Genomic DNA, 18,903 nt, shown 5'->3' with positions numbered 1-18,903 from the left:
GGCTAAAGTCCTCGGACTTTTCTACTGATGTTTGTAGGAGAGTGGGGTCTGCAATCCTATGGTCACCCCAGATTTTTGCTTTTTGCTTCACTGGTTTAAGACTTTCACTGGCTGTGGGCCTGCTAATCAGACCCACAGCCTAGCTGTTCTCTCTCTAAATTGACAACATTGTACTTTAGGTGCATTTACCAATTGGTACTGGGCCACCTTATCAGTCCCTGTACAGTGTACCTTAGGTACCCAGGGCATAGGTGTACCCAGGGCCTACCAGGGGCTGAAGCATGTATTATGCCACCCCTGGCTGGCCATCTAAACAGACACAACTGGCTGCACGACAGCTGGGGCAAGGTGGTGTAATCACCCTTTGCTGTAGATATAGTTACCTATATCTAACCCCAAAATGGACACATGTATTCCTATCAGTCACTCATATGGCAGGCCTTATCAATCCTGAAGGCAGAGTGCTTGGAATTATGTGAGATGGTGCTCTGGCATGAGCTGATCCCTAATAGCTGTTCCATGATAACGCTATACCATATACTCTTAAGTGCATTATAATCCTCGCGGTTGAATGCTAACTCTGGTATAACATTATCAAAACATGTCGAGTAAGGTGTCATACGAATTGGAATACTACCCCCTCGCCAATTCTGGCGACGGGGGTAGCATTCCACCCTTCTAGAGGGACACGACATGTATGTAACTGTGAACCCCGATTAAAGATAACTCGAGCCTTGGGATCACAAAATGGATGCTGCCACCACAGACACAAGTCTGACCTCCTGCTGCTGGGAGTCCTTCCAGCGAGGGAGGCTTGGACAAAGGGTTTCCTGCCTTGGGAGGTGCTAGCACCACCCCAGGCAGGATTTTGTGTATTGGGTAGGATAGGCTTGAAAGGAATGAGACATGCCTGGGGCACACAAGGTGTCCTGTGCATACACCGGTTCAAACCAGTTGCTGGGGCATCCCTGCCCCAGCTCTGGCGCGAAACCGGACAAAGGATAGGGGGTGTAACCACCCCCCCTTCCTGGTCCCACCCAGGGGAGGGACCTAGTCACCAGTACAGCCCCCTTTACCAGGATAAAGGTAGGAGCTGGTCCCATTCCAAATTAGATTAATCCTGAACTACTCTACAAGAAGAAACTCTGGACTTTCGACGTTCTGCTCCACAGAAGACTGAAGAAATCTCCCTTGTGGGCAAGGAGTGGCCACCCTGCAACTGCAGGCACCATCAAGCGTCCAGCGGCTTCACTTTGTCGTCTTCCCTCGAGGATCCAGACTTCAGAGCCCGACAAGACCCGGATTCCCAGACCTCTCCGACCTCAACTCACATCTGCAGCACAGCTGAGACCCGTGGGTGCGACGAGACACGTGGGACCGGCCATCTTGAAAGAAACTGCACTTCGCTTCCAGCACGACTCACGAGGTAAACTCGACCAAGTGCTTTGGGGACTGAGAAGCCCCAGCCCCGTGCAGCTCCTGCACCGAAGATCAGCCCTCCAGCCTCTACGAGATCTGCGTGGGGCCCTTCTGCTTGTTTGCTGCTCGACGCGTTGTCTGGTCAATTGCCGGCTGGCTAGTGACCTCCTAGGCGACGAACCTTGAAATCTTCACTGCTGGTCTGGTTGCTCCAGACTGGCCCTTGCTCCCTTCCAAAAGAGGAGCACCCCGGACTCTCCTAGTCCGCACCAGACGCCTTTTCCACTCACCGCATGGGTTGCCTTTGCCAAGGCCTGTTGACGCCGAATCCGGAGCCAACACCGCCGACAGCGAGAGCCTGCGTGGGATAGCTCGTGCCTCCATCCTGGTCGTCCAAGACACCTCCTGGTCCACGTGGCTGCAGAGTCAAGCGTCCACTCTTCACCTGATCGCGACGACGACATCTGGTTCATTCCTGGTTCCACTCCAGTCACTGGCTAGTGACTTTGAACATTGTCCCCTCTGCTTTCAGGTCTTCAGCATCTCTGATCCACCCTTGGATCACACCGGACATCTTCCTCCTGGTCGCCTGCAGCATCTTTTCTTCCAGGCTCCATAGACTTCAACGCAGAAACCCGACACGACTTCGCACCTATGCACCCGCAGCCCGTGGGTGAGGTAATGAGAGCATTTCGGTGCTCAAGGGTAGATTGACTCTTCTAGTGTCCAGATTCACAGTCGTTTTAGTCCTTACTAGTCGGGATTGTCCGTACTCCCCTTTTTCTTGAACTGTACTGTCCATAGACGTTGTTACGCATCTCGCGTATGAGTTCACACTCTGCACACGCGTCCCGTGGGCCTCCTATTACTTACCTAAAGTTAGGATAGCGTAGTCCCAGCGATTCTACAGCCTCTGGACAGCTCCATTCCTTCTATCGACTTCCTTATACCATTTACTTAGTATATGGTTTGCCGTGCCCCTAGGGCACCATTGTAATTTTGTGCAACTTATCGTATTTTTCCTAAGGGATTGTCATGTGCTTAGCCCTCTGACCTCATAAAGAGTTCAGAGGTGTTTGTTATTAATAAATATAGTGTTTATTTTCATAACAACCTGTGTGGTGTCCTTTCATCTGGTATTCAAGGGGTTAGTTATATTGTGGTAAAAAAGCTGGCTTCACATGCCAAAAGAGTTTAGCCTAAGACTGCTTTGTCCATGCTACCATTAGGATAGCTGGTCTATAAGGTTGACTTACAACAAATCACCATAAGGGTTGTTTGGACTGATACAAGGTGATCACTAGAACTAGTGAGCATCATATATCAGGCCAACTTCTCACATTGGTGTGCAGCGGTTGGGATTTGAGCTAGCGGTTGTTTTTACCAAATATAATCTTGAAATATCATTTGAAAGATCACATAAGGTACCATAGGTACATATAACAAGCTTAGAAATACTCTGAGTTCTACTGAACCAGCTGTTGTAGTAGAAAGGGCCTAGCACACCCTGACTACAACTCTTAGCAAGGGATCAGTAGGAAAACCCATAGTGTAGGTAGGTGCATCACTTACACCTCACTAGAAAGCATGTCTACCCATGGAGAGTCTTCAGAGACTCCCCTAGTGCTTAGTGACCCTCCCCAGGTCCTTTCCAGATATGCAGCTCTCAGTTTCCAGGAGATGAGACAATTGTGTACCTCCAGGAAATTGAAACCGGGTTCTAACCCTACCACTCCTGAGACATATGATGCTAGAAGGGCTTGTAACACAGGGCCCTCTAATCCTGATGGGAGCATGCCCCCCTTAGAAGGTACACCTGGTGATCCAGACTCTAACCTCCCTGAGACAGAGAATGTAGCTGAGGAGGAAGAGGAAGAGTCCTCTGGGGATGAGGCAGACAAAGGTCCAGTAGTAGTCAGCAGACTCACAAGGGCCAACTTAAGCCTACATGAAGGTGGTACTGGGGGAGCCACAAGACCATCCTCAAGCAGGCCTAACCTTGGGAATAGACTAGTTAGATCTCACTCCAGAGGATCTAACAGATCTATTCACACCCATGTCTCTCAGGCACCTTCTCAGAGAGGGATGACATCCACTCAAAGAAGAGAGCATGAAGCAAAGATGAGGGAAGTGAATCTGAGGATTGAAAGGGAAGAACTTGCCATTGCCAAAGAGAACCTTGCCTTTGCCAGAGAGCAACAGTTGAGTGGGGTAGTTCCCACTGGTGGCAGCAATAGCCCTAGGGATAAAGAAAGGGGTTTTGATACTAGAAACCTGAGTAAAATAGTGCCCTCCTATAAGACAGGAGATGATATCCACAAGTGGATAACTGCTCTGGAGAGGGCCTACAAAGTACAGCAGGTACCCCAGAGTGAGTGGGCAGCTATATTGTGGCTCTCCTTTGAAGGTAAAGGTAGAGATAAGCTCCTCACTGTTAGAGATGAGGATGCTAATGATTACCAAGTCTTGAAAACTGCACTGATTGATGGGTTTGGCTTAACAACTGAACAGTACAGGTTAATGTTCAGACACCCAGAAAACTCAGGCTCAAGATTGGACTGACTTTGTTGATTGTGCCACTAAGGCTTTGGAAGGCTGGTTACTGGGAAGTAAAGTTACTGATTACACAGGATTGTATAATCTAATTATGAGAGAGCAAATCTTAAATAATTGTCAGAACCAGTTGTTGCATCAGCACTTGATTGACTCAGATCTGACCTCTCCCCAAGAATTGGGAAAGAAGGCAGACAAATGGGTCAGGACAAGGGTCAAGCAGCAGAACCAGGGTGGTGGCCAGAAGAAAGCAGACCAAAAGGGTAATAATGCGAATAAGCAAAATGACCAGAAGTCTTAAACAGAGCCCCAGCAATCTAAGGAGGGTGGGTCCCAGAATTCCCAAAAGAAGAAGAATGATGGTCCTAAGAAACCATGGTGCCAATACTGTAAAAGTAAAACTCACTGGTTTAGTGAGTGCACCAAGAAAGGCCAAACTCCTACCACTACTGTCCCTAAGACACCTGCACCCCCTAGTACAGTTAGTAGTGGTAGTGTACCTCCCAAGGCTATAGTTGGGTTAACCCTGGGAACTGAGGTTGGTTCTGACTTAGTCAGAATACCTACTCAGGCAGTTCTTGTTTGTACTGGGGACATGGATATGACCCCTACTGTAAGTCCTAGTACTCTGGGCAAATACAGACAAACGCCTTTAATCAATGGAAAAATGGCTCAGGCCTACAGGGACACATGTGCCAGTGTCACTATGGTGACACCAACATTTGTGGACCCTGACCAGATCATGCTAGGTTCAGATTACCTAGTGACCAATGCTAGCAATGTCACTACCAATCACAGTATGGCAGTTGTTAATTTTTCCTGGGGAGGGGTAACTGGCCTCAAAAGGTTTGTGGTTAGTTCAGACCTCCCAGTAGATTGTCTTGTGAGCAATGATTTAGAATCCTCACTGTGGTCAGATGTGGAGTACAGGGCTCATGTAGAAATGCTAGGTCTCTCCTCACATGTCCTTCCTGTGACCAGGTCACAGGCCAAGAAATGCCCAGCTGAACAAGTGCTGGATCCTGGAAGAATGGACCAGACACTACCCAAGAGGAAGAGCAGTAGGGGTAACGCTGAGCCTTCCCCTCTGCCTCAGGTTGAGGATCAGCCCTCACAGGAGGCTGACCCAAGGACCCCAGAAGGAAATGTCCTAGAGGAGCTTGAACCTGAACAGGTTGAGTTTCTTGGGACAGGGGGACCTTCCAGGGCAGACTTGAGACAGGCACAGTTAGACTGTTCCTCCCTTGAACCCCCTCAGACAGCAGGCTGCTGCTGAGGCTGCAGGGAATGCTACAGGTGCCCATAAGGTATATTGGGACGATGGACTCCTATACTCTGAGGCAAGAGACCCCAAGCCTGGTGCTACCAGGAGGCTGGTCATCCCCTTGTCTCTTAGAGGTTTCCTTCTCACCTTAGCCCATGAGATTCCCCTTGCAGGTCACTTAGGCCAGAACAAGACTTGGGACAGGCTTGCCCCACACTTTCACTGGCCTTATATGTCTGAAGACGCCAAAGAGTTTTGTCGCTCATGTGTCACCTGTCAAGCCAGTGGCAAATCAGGTGGCACAACAAAGGCCCCCCCCCTTATACCACTACCTGTGGTGGGGGTGCCCTTTGAGAGAGTGGGGATAGACATTGTTGGACCAATGGACCCCCCAACAGCATCTGGGCACAGATTTATACTGGTGGTAGTGGATCATGCCACCAGGTATCCAGAAGCTATTCCCCTTAGGACCACTACAGCTCCTGTTGTGACCAGGGCCCTACTTGGAGTTTTCTCCAGAGTGGGGTTTCCTAAGGAGGTTGTCTCTGACAGAGGTGCAAACTTCATGTCAGGATACTTGACTGCAATGTGGAAGGAGTGTGGTGTAAATTATAAATTTACCACACCCTATCACCCACAGTGCAATGGGCTTGTTGAAAGATTCAACAAGACCCTCAAAGGGATGATAAAAGGGTTACCTGAAAAGCTTAGGCGGAGATGGGACATCCTTTTTCCCTGCCTCCTGTTTGCTTACAGAGAGGTCCCACAGAAGGGGGTTGGCTACAGCCCTTTTGAGCTTCTGTTTGGGCATCCTGTAAGAGGACCCCTATGTCCTTGAGGCCAGCCAAGAACTTCAAAAAGCTTGGCATGACCAAAAGGCTGTCCTAACTGTTTATCATGCAGGACAGAAGGTGTCGGTGTTGGAGCCAGTGGCCCAAGTAGCTCTCCAAGACTAATGGTCTGGACCAGATACCATCACTGAGCAAAAGGGAGAAGAGAGGTCACCTACCTGGTGGTCCTTGGAACTCCCAGGATCCCCCACAGGGTGCTTCATGTGAACAGGCTCAAGGCATTTGTCAACAGGGAGGACATGGGCTTGCTCTTGGCCACAAATGAGGGGCAGGAGGAAGAGAGTGACCCTCTCCCAGACCTGCTTACTCAGAACCCTGATGATGGGTCAGTAGATGGTGTAGTCTTTTCTGACAGCCTCTCTGAACATCAACAAGAGGATTGCAAACAAGTTCTTCAATCCTTTAGACAAATGTTCTCACTGTCACCCAGTCAGAAAAACTGGTGGACACTGGTGACAGTCTTCCTGTCAAGAGTAAAATCTACAGGCAACCTGACCACGTCAGGGACTGCATAAAGATAGAAGTCCAAAAGATGTTGGAATTGGGAGTCATTGAATCCTCAGAGAGCCCTTGGGCTAGTCCTGTAGTTCTAGTGCCAAAACCTCACACCCAGGATGGTAAGAGAGAAATGAGGTTTTGTGTAGACTACAGGGGTCTAAATGCTGTCACTAAGACAGATGCCCATCCAATACCTAGGGCAGATGAACTTATAGACAAGTTGGCTTCTGCAACTTTCTTGAGTACATTTGACCTAACAGCTGGTTATTGGCAGATCAGGTTAGCTGAGGATGCCAAGGCCAAAACAGCATTTTCTACCCCAGGAGGTCATTACCAATTTGTGGTGATGCCCTTTGGTTTGAAAAATGCACCTGCCACTTTTTAAAGGTTGGTGAACCAAGTCCTCACTGGGTTGGATGACTTTTGTGCAGCACATCTAGATGATATTGCGGTCTTCAGCTCCACCTGGGAGGATCACCTGATCCACCTGAGGAAAGTTTTGGAGGCCCTGCAAAAGGCAGGCCTCACTATCAAGGCCACCAAGTGCCAGGTAGGGCAGAGTCAGGTTGTGTACCTGGGCCACCTTGTGGGTGGAGGCCAGGTTCAACCCTTGGAGAGCAAGATACAGGCCATAAAGGACTGTGCTCGTCCAACCGCCCAGACGCAGGTCAGAGCTTTCTTGGGCCTGTCTGGTTACTATAGGAAGTTTCTCAAAAATTATGGGTCCATTGTGACACCACTTAATGACTTGACAAGCAAGAAAATGCCAAAGAAAGTTCAGTGGACAGTTAGCTGTCAGAAGGCATTCGATGACCTGAAGCAGGCCATGTGTACTGCACCTATTCCCAAGAGTCCTGACTACTCCAAAACCTTCATTGTCCAAACAGATGCATCTGAGTTGGGTGTTCTATCTCAACTGAATATTGATGGTCATGACCAGCCCATTGCTTTTATAAGTAGAAGGCTGACCCCTAGAGAGAAACGTTGGTCAGCTATTGAGAGGGAGGCCTTTGCTGTGGTTTGGGCCCTGAAGAAGTTGAGGCCATACTTGTTTGGAACTCACTTCAAGATTCAGACCGACCATAAGCTCCTCTTATGGCTAAATCAGATGAAGGGTGAAAACCCCAAACTTCTTAGGTGGTCCATTTCCCTACAAGGGATGGACTTTACAGTGGAGCACAGACCAGGGACTGACCATGGTGGCAATGCAGATGGTCTCTCCAGGTATTTCCACTTAGAACAGGAAGACTCACCTGGTCACGGTTAGTTTAATGTCCCTAAGTTTGGGGGGGGGGGCATGTAGGAGAGTGGGGTCTGCAATTCTATGGTCACCCCAAATTTTTGCTTCACTGGTTTACGACTTTCCCTGGCTGTGGGCCTGCTAATCAGACCCACAGCCTAGCTGTACTCTCTCTAAATTGACATCCATGTACTTTAGGTGCATTTACCAATTGGTACTGGGACACCTTATCAGTCCCTGTACAGTGTACCTTAGGTGCCCAGGACATAGGTGTACCCAGGGCCTACCAGGGGCTGAAGCATGTATTATGCCACCCCTGGCTGGCCATCTAAACAGACACAACTGGCTGGTAAGACAGCTGGGGCAAATTGGTGTAATCGCTCTTTGCTGTAGATATAGTTACCTATATCTAACCCCAAAATGGACACATATATTCCTATCAGTCACTCCTATGGCAGGCCTTATCAATCCTGAAGGCAGAGTGCTTGGAATTATGTGAGATGGTGCTCTGGCATGAGCTGAGCCTGTCTGCAGCTTGCGGAACCAAGTCCTTATAGCTGTTCCATGATAACGCTATACCATATACTCTTAAGTGCATTATAATCCTCGCGGTTAAATGCTAACTTTGGTATAGCATTATCAAAACATGTCGAGTAAGGTGTCATACGAATTGGAATACTACCCCCTCGCCAATTCTGGCGACGGGGGTAGCATTCCACCCTTCTAGAGGGACACGACATGTATGTAACAGTAAACCCCGGTTAAAGCTAATTCGAGCCTTGGCATCACAAAATGGATGCTGCCACCACAGACACAAGTCTGACCTCCTGCTGCTGGGAGTCCTTCCAGCGAGGGAGGCTTGGACAAAGGGTTTCCTGTCTTGGGAGGTGCTAGCACCACCCCAGACAGGATTTTGTGTATTGGGTAGGATAGGCCTGAAAGGAATGAGACATGGCGGGGGCACACAAGGTGTCCTGTGCATACACCGGTTCAAACCAGTTGCTGGGGCATCCCTGCCCCAGCTCTGGCGCGAAACCGGACAAAGTATAGGGGGTGTAACCCCCCCCCCCCCCTTCCTGGTCCCACCCAGGGGAAGGACCTAGTCACCAGTACAGCCCCCTTTAGCAGGATAAAGGTAGGAGCTAGTCCCATTCCAAATTAGATTAATCCTGAACTACTCTACAAGAAGAAACTCTGGACTTCGACGTTCTGCTCCACAGAAGATTGAAGAAATCTCCCTTGTGGGCAAGTAGTGTCCACCCTGCAACTGCAGGCACCATCAAGCGTCCAGCGGCTTCCCTTTGTCGTCTTCCCTTGAGGATCCAGACTTCAGAGCCCGACAAGACCCGGATCCCCAGACCTCTCCGACCTCAACTCACATCTACAGCAAAGCTGAGACCCATGGGTGCAACGAGACACGTGGGATCGGCCATCTTGAAAGAAACTGCACTTCGCTTCCAGCACGACTCCCGAGGTAAACTCGACCAAGTGCTTTGGGGATTGAGAAGCCCCAGCCCCGAGCAGCTCCTGCACCGAAGATCAGCCCTCCAGCTTCCACGAGATCTGCGTGGGACCCTTCTGCTTCTTTGCTGCTCGATGCGTTGTCTGGTCACTTGCCGGCTGGCTAGTGCCCTCCTAGAAGACGATACTTGAAACCTTCACTGCTGGTCTGGTTGCTCCAGACTGGCCCTTGCTCCCTTCCAAAAGAGGAGCACCCCGGACTCTCCTGGTCCACTCCAGACGCCGTTTCCACTCACCGCGTGGGTTGCCTTTGCCAAGGCCTGTTGACTCCAAATCCGGATCCGACACCGCCGACAGCGAGAGCCTGCGTGGGACAGCTTGTGCCTCCATCCTGGTCCACGTGGCTGCAGAGACAAGCGTCCACTGTTCACCTGATCGCGACAACAGCATCTGGTTCCCTCCTGGTTCCACACCGGTCACTGGCTAGTGACTTTGAGCACTGTCCCCTCTGCTTTCAGGTCCTCTTCTTCCTCGATCCACCCGTGGATCGCACCGGACATCTTCCTCCTGGTTGCCTGCAGCATCTTTTCTTCCAGGCTCCATAGACTTCAACGCAGAAACCCGACACGACTTCGCACCTATGCACTCGCAGCCCGTGGGTGAGGTAACAAGAGCATTTCGGTGCTCAAGGGTAGCTTGACTCTCCTAGTGTCCAGATTCACAGTTGTTTTAGTCCTAACTAGTCAGGATTGTCTGTACTCACCTTTTTCTTGAACTGTACTGTCCATAGACGTTGTTACGCATCTCGCGTGTGAGTTCACACTCTGCACACGCGTCCCGTGGGCCTCCTATTACTTACCTAAAGTTAGGATAGTGTAGTCCCAGCGATCCTACAGCCTCTGGACAGCTCCATTCCTTCTATCGATTTCCTTATACCATTTACTTAGTATATGGTTTGCCGTGCCCCTAGGGCACCATCGTAATTTTGTGCAACTTATCGTATTTTTCCTAAGGGATTGTCATGTGCTTAGCCCTCTGACCTCATAAAGAGTTCAGAGGTGTTTGTTATTAATAAATATAGTGTTTATTTTCATAACAACCTGTGTGGTGTCCTTTCATCTGGTATTCAAGGGGTTAGTTATATTGTGGTAAAAAAGCTGGCTTCACATGCCAAAAGAGTTTAGCCTAAGACTGCTTTGTCCATGCTACCATTAGGATAGCTGGTCTATAAGGTTGACTTACAACCAATCACCATAAGGGTTGTTTGGACTGATACAAGGTGATCACTAGAACTAGTGAGCATCATATATCAAGCCAACTTTTCACAATGTTTAAGCAGTTCTTTTGGATCTGCCTTTTGATGGAGAAGGACTCTTTGGCAAGAAGGCAGATACAGCCCTCAAGAGGTTTAAAGACAGCAGAGCTACTGCCAGGTCTTTGGGTCTCCAAATTAGAGGTGCATCGGCCAGAAAGTTCAGAGGATTTGGGCGCTCTTCCTTTCGGAACTTTAGACAAGGTCAGCAGCAGCAATAACAGCAGCAGCAGAACACCTTGTACAGGTCATACAGGGGGAAGCAAAGGGGTCGTCTTCGAGGGCGTCAAACCTCTTCCTCCTCCACCTCCTCCAACCCCCCAGTCTCAGAAAAGCAGCCCTAGATCCGCCATTCAGGATCATGTGGGTCCGGTGGGGGGGTCGGCTTACCTACTTTCTACGGGATTGGGAATCGGTTACATCAGATCTTTGGGTTCTCAATCTCGTAGAAAATGGGTATGCCCTTCACTTTCGGGAATTTCCTCCCAATTACCCTCCTTGCCAAGGTTATTGCACGGAGGAACATCTGTTGCTTCTACAGGAGGAAGTACAGACTTTATTAAGAAAGGGTGCGATAGAGGTGGTCCCAGAGCAGGAAAGGGGTCAGGGATGCTACTCCCGGTATTTCCTGATCCCCAAGAAGGATGGCGGACTTCGTTCAATCCTGGATCTCAGGATCTTGAATCTCTATCTGAAACAAGAGAAATTCAAGATGCTCACCCTTGCACAGGTTCTTCAAGCGCTGCTGGAAGAAGACTGGATGGTGTCGCTCGACTTGCAGGATGCATATTTTCACATCCCAATCCTGAAGTCTCACAGGAAGTATCTCCGTTTTACGGTGGGATCGCAGCACTATCAGTTTGCGGTCCTTCCTTTTGGAATTACTACTGCGCCTCGTGTCTTCACCAAGGTGATGGCGGTGGTGGCGGCACATCTCAGAAAGTCGGGGATTCCGGTATTCCCCTATTTGGACGACTGGCTAATCAAAGCAGAGTCGTCAGAGAAGGTGCTCCAGCATCTGCAAGAGACAACTCAGTTGTTGTACCGTTTAGGTTTTTCAATAAATGTACCCAAGTCTCACCTGGTGCCCTCCCAGCGCATCCTGTTCATAGGTGCCGTGCTGGACACGATTGTATGTCGGGCATTCCCCCCTCCTCAAAGGATTCGCGACATACAGGAAATGGTTCATTTGTTTCACAGTGGAGCGGTTGTTCCAGTCCTGAAGGTCCTTCGTCTTCTCGGTCTGATGGCTTCATGCCTTCTGTTGGTCAACCATGCACGCTGGCATATGAGGGAGCTCCAGTGGTGTCAACGCTGGCAGTGGTTTCAACACCTAGGGGATCTCAGGGAGTCAGTGAGGATCTCCAGAGAGGCTGCAGCGGATGTATCTTGGTGGGGCGTGGAAGGCAATCTGTCACAAGGGAAGCCTTTCCATCTGTCTCCATCGGTGGCCACGGTGAATACGGATGCATCCACTCTAGGGTGGGGTGCTCATCTGGGGGATCTGGAGGTCAAGGGTTTTTGGTCTCCAGAGGAAAGGTGGTTTCACATCAACCTTCTAGAATTGCGGGCGATACGTTTGGCGCTCAAGGCCTTCCTCCCTTCCCTTCGCGGTCGGTCAGTGCAAGTCCTGACGGACAACACGACCGCGATGTGGTACATCAACAAGCAGGGAGGAGTAGGGTCGCAGTGTCTCTGCAGAGAGGCTCTGCGACTCTGGTCTTGGGTTCAGGACCATCAGATTTGTCTGATGGCAAATCATCTGGCCGGGGTTCTGAACGTGCGAGCAGATAGTCTGAGTCGTCAGTTCTCGGCCGACCACGAGTGGAGGCTCCATCCAGAGGTTGTTCTCGACATCTTTCGGATGTGGGGAACTCCTCGGGTGGACCTGTTTGCCACTCGCGAGAATGCTCACTGCCCCTCGTTCTGCAGTCTCCAGTATCCGATGCAAGGAGCCTTGGGGGATGCGTTTCAGTTGAGTTGGGGAAATCAACTCCTTTACGCGTTTCCTCCCATACCCTTGATGACTCGGGTTCCGAGGAAGATTCGCCAAGACCGGGCCCAAGTCATATTGGTCGCCCCGGGTTGGCCAAGAAGGGTGTGGTACACAGATCTTCTCCACCTCTCCTCTCACCCGCCGCTCCGTCTCCCTCGCATGGCAGACCTCCTCTCTCAGATGGAGGGGCAGGTTCTACACCCCCACCTCCAGATATTACACCTTCATGCCTGGAGATTGAACGGGGCAACCTGAATACCTTTTCTCTCCCGCCTGACATGGTGGATGTCATCTTGTCACCCAGGCGTGACTCCACTAAGTCCATCTATTCATATAGATGGTCAAAATTTGTCACTTGGTGTGGGGAGAAATCTATTGACCCTTTGAGAGCCCATTTGTCTGATGTTCTCCAGTTTGCCCTCTCTCTGGCGCAGCAAGGGTTTGCTGTTGCCACAGATAAGGGCTATCTTTCAGCGCTGTTGGCATTTCTCTGCTTGCCTGACCAGCCGTCTCTTTTTAAATCTCCTGTAGTTTTAAGGTATTTGAATGACCTCACAAATAAGTTCCCTCCTACTCCTTTTATTGTGCCTCAGTGGGACTTAAATCTTGTCTTGACCTTTTTAATGGGTGCTCCCTTTGAGCCTCTTCACAAATGTCCTATGAGGCTTTTGACTCTTAAGACAGTCTTCCTCGTTGCAATAACCTCAGCAATGAGGGTAAGTGAGCTTCAAGCTCTTAGTTCCAAGCCCCCTTTCTTGACCATTCATTCTGATCGAATGGTTCTTAGGACCAGGGCTGCTTTTCTCCCAAAGGTGGTGACTCCTTTCCACCTTGGTCAATCCATTACCCTCCCTACTTTTTATCCTCCCCCACACCCTTCCAAGGAGGAGGAGGAGAGATTACACCGTCTGGAACCCAAAAGGGTGGTGTCCTTTTACCTGGACAGATCTAAAGACTGTCGATTGGATGACCAGCTCTTCATTGGGTTTGCTGGCTGCAAAAGAGGAAGAGTGGTCCATAAAAGAACTTTGTCAAGATGCATCGTCCTCTGTATAAAGATCTGCTACTCTTTGGCCGGTAAGGAACCACCAGAGGGCATAAGGGCTCATTCTACAAGAGCTAAATCTTCAACCTCAGCATTGGCTAGAGGTATTCCAGTAGAGGACATTTGTAGGGCGGCAACTTGGTCTTTCCTCCACAATTTCGCGAAGCATTACTGCTTGGATTCCGAAGTGAGGAGGGACGGCCACTTTGCGCGCTCTGTCCTCCAGGATTTCCTGGTTTAGAAGAGTGGACACCCTCCTCCGGGAGTGGGGACTGCTGTGGGACTCTATTCACAAGGTGAGGAATCCACTGGCAGATGTATCTATCAGAAGAACAAGTTACTTACCTTCGGTAACGCTTTTTCTGATAGATACAGTATCTGCCTGTGGATTCCTCACTGACCCACCCGCCTCCCCGTTGTCCGCTCTTCTATACCAGAGAATCTGTGTTGTAAATATTTTATGGTCAAGGATATGTTATTTCAAATGTTTTCTTATATTTACTTTACACTGTGTGTTTTACCTTGACTATTGTGTACTGTGTATACTATGTATATATCTACTGTCATTGGTCCGTCCGTGTGCCTCGAAGGCACGGAAAAAAGGGCGGAACTGATGTCATCACGCCGGCGTGGGCCTATTATGGGCGTCGGTGACGTCAGCGGAGTCGTGAGCGATGCCGTGCCTCTATGACGTCTAAGTCCACGTCGGTGCGAAGCTACGAAAAGAATTTCCGAATGTTGCTGACGCAAGGGGGATATTCACAAGGTGAGGAATCCACAGGCAGATACTGTATCTACCAGAAAAAGCGTTACCGAAGGTAAGTAACTTGTTCATTTACACGCAAGTGTGGTGCTGCATGAACACACAGGCGTTGAGATGCTAAGCTGCTTTTGTGTCACAACTCATGTGTGCATACACGTCATGAAGCTTTTTTTTTTGCCCACAGCCTTAGCTTTTGGACCTATTGACACTCCTAAGATCTGTTGCATTTGTATATGCTTTTTTGATTTCAGAATATGGTCTCCTTTTCATAAAGCCTGTCTTCAATATTGCTTACACCTGTTAATTTAGCCATCTTCCCTTAGCTACATAGTTAACAGATTCGGTAGTTCTAATTTTTTCTTTCATGTTAGATGCGCTATTCGGAGTACAACCAAATGAGGATGTGAGTAAATAACCTTCATTTAATCAGAAAGTCCATACTGCTTTAAAACAATTACATCTATCTCATTGTACGCATTTTTATGCAGAATTATTTATTCACAATCTATAAACAAATTGTGATGTTTAAAATGATTTGATCGCCCTTTACCTACATCATTACATATTGCCTAAATTCTGCGACATTATACCTGTTATAACTTTTTTTAAACTAATTCTAGAACTCATCAACTAATGCATCAGATGAAAAAGTAAAAAAGGCCAAGAAGAAAACTAAAAAACGCAAAACAAAGAGTGAGGTGAAGAAAAAATCTGAAGATTATTGTTTCCGTTGCAATGATGGAGGTCAGCTTGTGATTTGCGACAGGAAACTTTGCACTAAAGCTTACCACGTCTCTTGTTTGGATCTAGTGAAACGACCATTTGGTAAGAGAATATACAGACGTCATTGTTGAGTTTGGTTTTGACCTGTTTTTTCCCTGAGAGTTTGAATTTCATTTGTACAGATTTTGTATTCATGTTTTAGAGATATCAATGGATATGAACAGTTAAGAACAAGGTAATTCACAGACTATCCTCATGCGATAATTATAGTTGGGCAAATAGCATTTTTAAATATCCACTATATAAATGCATTTACATACAATGTCTCGTAGGGGCTCTTTGCTTAGTTATTCGTTTTTACTGACAACCTCACTTGGAATAGCCCTCGTGTTATATGATTTACAGCAACTATCCATTGTTGCAATCTTTGTGTATGTATGTGTGCATATATTTTACTCGGAAGGTGGTTGTCTCAAACTAGTCCTGGTTCAGCCACACTTTTATATGAAATGGAATTTTTTTGATTTGCCTTTAACTTTTGGCCCGGTTGACAGACTTGGGAATTGCTTTACATAGTCAGCTGAGGTCTGGCATTGCAGTTATTGTGCATATCCGTACAGGGGGATGATATTGGGGTGGTGAAAAAGATGTTTATCTATTTTATTGCCCATAGGAAATTTTCCTTGCTCTTACAACTGAAACTACTGAACTAATTTGCACCAAACTTAGCATAAAAGTAGAACTTTACTCAGAAAGTGTGCTTTTTTTGTGGGGGCTTGGTGTAAATCCGTTCACTAGTTTTTGAATCTGAAAGAAACCGGTTAGTATTAGATTCCTTACCTTAGAATATCCTCAGGCGTCAGACTGGATCCAGAAAGTTTTGCGTAGCAGTACCCCTGCGCGTCGGTAGGCGCCGTCTGCGGCTCCGCGTCCGTCGTTGGCGCCGGGATGACGTTGTCGTAGTACTTAGACGCCGCCCTCGTGCGCTGATGTCAGTTATTCTTTTTTCCGCGCCAGCAAGCGCAGATCCGGGAAGAGCAGTACTCCTTAGTCACTTTTTGCCTAACTTTTTTCGATCTATTTTGGATCTTATTGAGTCGTTTATCTACTCCGGTGCCGTTAGGGATGCCCGGGTTCAAGCCCTGTGACGACTGTAGCCGACTGATGTCGGTTACCGACCCCCACCGTCGGTGCCTTTATTGCCTCGGGGCCGACCATGATGATAAGTCGTGCCCCGACTCCAAGGCCTTGGCGTCAAAAACTAGGCGGGAGTGGTCCCATAAGTGACTCGAGATCCGGCAGTCGGCCCCGCGCCGCTCGAGGTCCAGGAGGAGGTCGAGGGACGGGTCGCAGAGCCGCAGTCATCGCAGCTCGACGAGTCGACACCACTCGTCTGGTTCAAAGTCCTCAGGTACGTCGAGGCACAAGAAGTCGAAGAAGCGACATCGCTCTTCTGACCCCGACGCTCACGCGACGCGGCCGGGGGTTCTTGCGACACCGCCCACGCGGCTCCACCGGAGCTGCAAGCGCTGCGTCCAGCTCCATACCCGCCAGTCCCTGGGCTGCACGCGACACCGGAGGAGATCAGTGCCTTTCTCAGGGCCATGAGGTCGCGCTTCCCTCCGCCGGATCCCGCTCAGGCACCTTAGGGCACCGCGGATCCGTCTGGGAGCCCAAGCGTGCCGGCAGCTCCGGCCCGACGCAGTCGGGTGCTTCTGCCCCAACGCCGTCGGCGACTCCGGTCCCGACGACGCAGGGCACCTCAGGATCCAGGCCTGGATCCGTGACGACGCCGGTCGACCTCCCGACCCCTCCGCCGGCGCCCGTCACCAAGGGTGTCGCCCCCGACGCCGTCGTCCACGGTCCGGATCTGGCGCCGGTTTCTACGCCAAGGGATGAGCAATTCATCTACTATGCGGCTCCATCATTTTACCCTGACTATCAGGAGATAGATGTCGGGGAGGACTGGGAGGGGTCTGAAGACCCTCTGGCACAGGAGTGCCAGTCGGATCAGGACTGGGCAGTTGAGCTAGGGGAGGCCAATGGACTGGACACTTCGCCCGACACTTGATTTGTAAATGTAGTGTACTTGTATAGCTCACAAATCGACCCCAGCTGGGGTATCTCGGCGCTTGTACGAATACCGCTGTGGAACCCTTCCTGGCTTATCCCTGTGAAGTGCCCACTCCTGGGCACCCCCAAGGTGAAGCCAGGCATCCTAGAGTTGTGGGGGCCGTTGTGGAGATTAAGCAAGCTATTGCCCAGAGTTGTAGAGTGGGACCCATGATTAGAATAGGCACCGAGGCGAGAATTATCAGGTCCGAGGAAATTGATCCCAAGGCCCGCCGAGTCGGGAATTGAACCCTGGTCTCGGGCTAGACCTCTGCATCAGGGTCTGCCGCTCTAACCATTGAGCCTCACTTCTCCACTCATTTGTCTCCCCTCCTACCGTGGCTACAAAGGAGTGGGCTGCTTACAGCGTGGTGTTGACGAGGGCGGCCAAGGCCTTAGCTCTTGAGCTCCCCGTCGCGGCCGTGAGGACTAACCTCCTCACTGAGGTGCTCAAACCGCAGGCAAGCTCCTCGGAGCCTCTCCTGCCGTTTAATGAAGCCCTCTCGGCGTTCTGCTGGGCACCTGGTCCAAGCCCGCTACAGGCCTTCCTGTAGATCGGAACGTGGCCCGGCGACGGGCGACACTTGCTTTCTGTCCACCCACCCCACCCCTGAGAGTCTGGTTATCCAGGCCTCTAATTCCCAGACCGCATTCCCGACTGCCCCGCCAGATCGGGAATCCAAAAGGTATGACCAGTTTGGTAAGAAGCTGTTCTCACTCAGTTTGGGGCTGCGGTCTGTCAACACCGCTTGCTTTTTGGGCTGTTACACCCACTCTCTGTGTGATACGGTTGCGGACGTGCTGCCTCAGTGCCCGGCTGAGGCCCGGGCAAAGCTCTCTCAAGCCCTTGCGGAATGGTGGGATGCAGCGCGTTACTCCATACGATGTGGATTGGATAGCATGGACTCGCTAGGTAGAGCGATTTCCACGACTGTGGCAGTTCGTCGCCACACCTGGCTCAGGTCCACCAACTTTTCAGCTGATGTCCAGGTCACGCTCATGGACATGCCGTTCGATGGCCGTCGCCTTTTTGGCGACAAGGCAGACAGTGCGCTTGAGCGTTTCAAGGACTCCAGGGCTACGGCCAAGTCCTTGGGCTTGTCGGGCCAGCGCCAGCAAACTTCTGCCTTTTGCCCCTTTCGTGACCAAGGAAGAGGCGCTCCTTCGCGTCCTGCCAGCCACAGGCCGCAAAACCAACCTCAGCGCGACGGCGGACGTGGGAACGGCCGTGGCGGTGCCAGGGGACAACGGCAAGGCCAGTTCACATCCACCCCCGCAGCATCCGCCTCAAAGCCCTCCTAGTCTGTGCTTTCAGGCCCACTCGATGCCAGTTGGGGGCAGGGTTCGCCATCACCTGCTCCACTGGCGCACCATCACATCGGACAGGTGGGTGCTGCAAATGTCCGAAGGTACTACTCCCTCCTTCGAGGCGACCCCTCCAGCCATGCCACCGCATGTCGGGGGATCACTTGCAACTTCTGCATGAGGAAGTTGCGGCCCTCTTGGCAAAGGGGGCCATCGAGCGCGTTCCTGAGCCAGAAGTAGGACGTGGTTGCTACTCCCACTACTTTCTGGTACCCAAGAAGGGCAAAGGAGGCCTACGCCCTATCTTGGACCTTCGGAGCGTCAACGACTTCCTCCAGAAGGAGAAGTTCACGATGCTGAC

The 18,903-nt window shown here is 50.3% G+C and overlaps 1 protein-coding gene across 1 annotated transcript in view; it reads left to right on the top strand.

Moving 5' to 3' along the window:
• Positions 1-18,903, top strand: part of NSD2 (nuclear receptor binding SET domain protein 2) — a 1,080,265-nt gene that overhangs the window by 1,050,163 nt on the left and 11,199 nt on the right. The window contains exon 22 of the mRNA XM_078678610.1: positions 15,023-15,227. Within this exon, the coding sequence (XP_078534736.1) occupies positions 15,023-15,227 (205 nt within the window). The remainder of the gene's footprint in view (positions 1-15,022; positions 15,228-18,903) is intronic.

The sequence above is a fragment of the Lissotriton helveticus genome, chromosome 2_2 (genome assembly GCF_964261635.1).
Source record: "Lissotriton helveticus chromosome 2_2, aLisHel1.1, whole genome shotgun sequence".
NCBI classification, from domain to species: Eukaryota; Metazoa; Chordata; class Amphibia; order Caudata; family Salamandridae; genus Lissotriton; species Lissotriton helveticus.
This window is presented reverse-complemented; position numbering and strand designations above follow the sequence as displayed.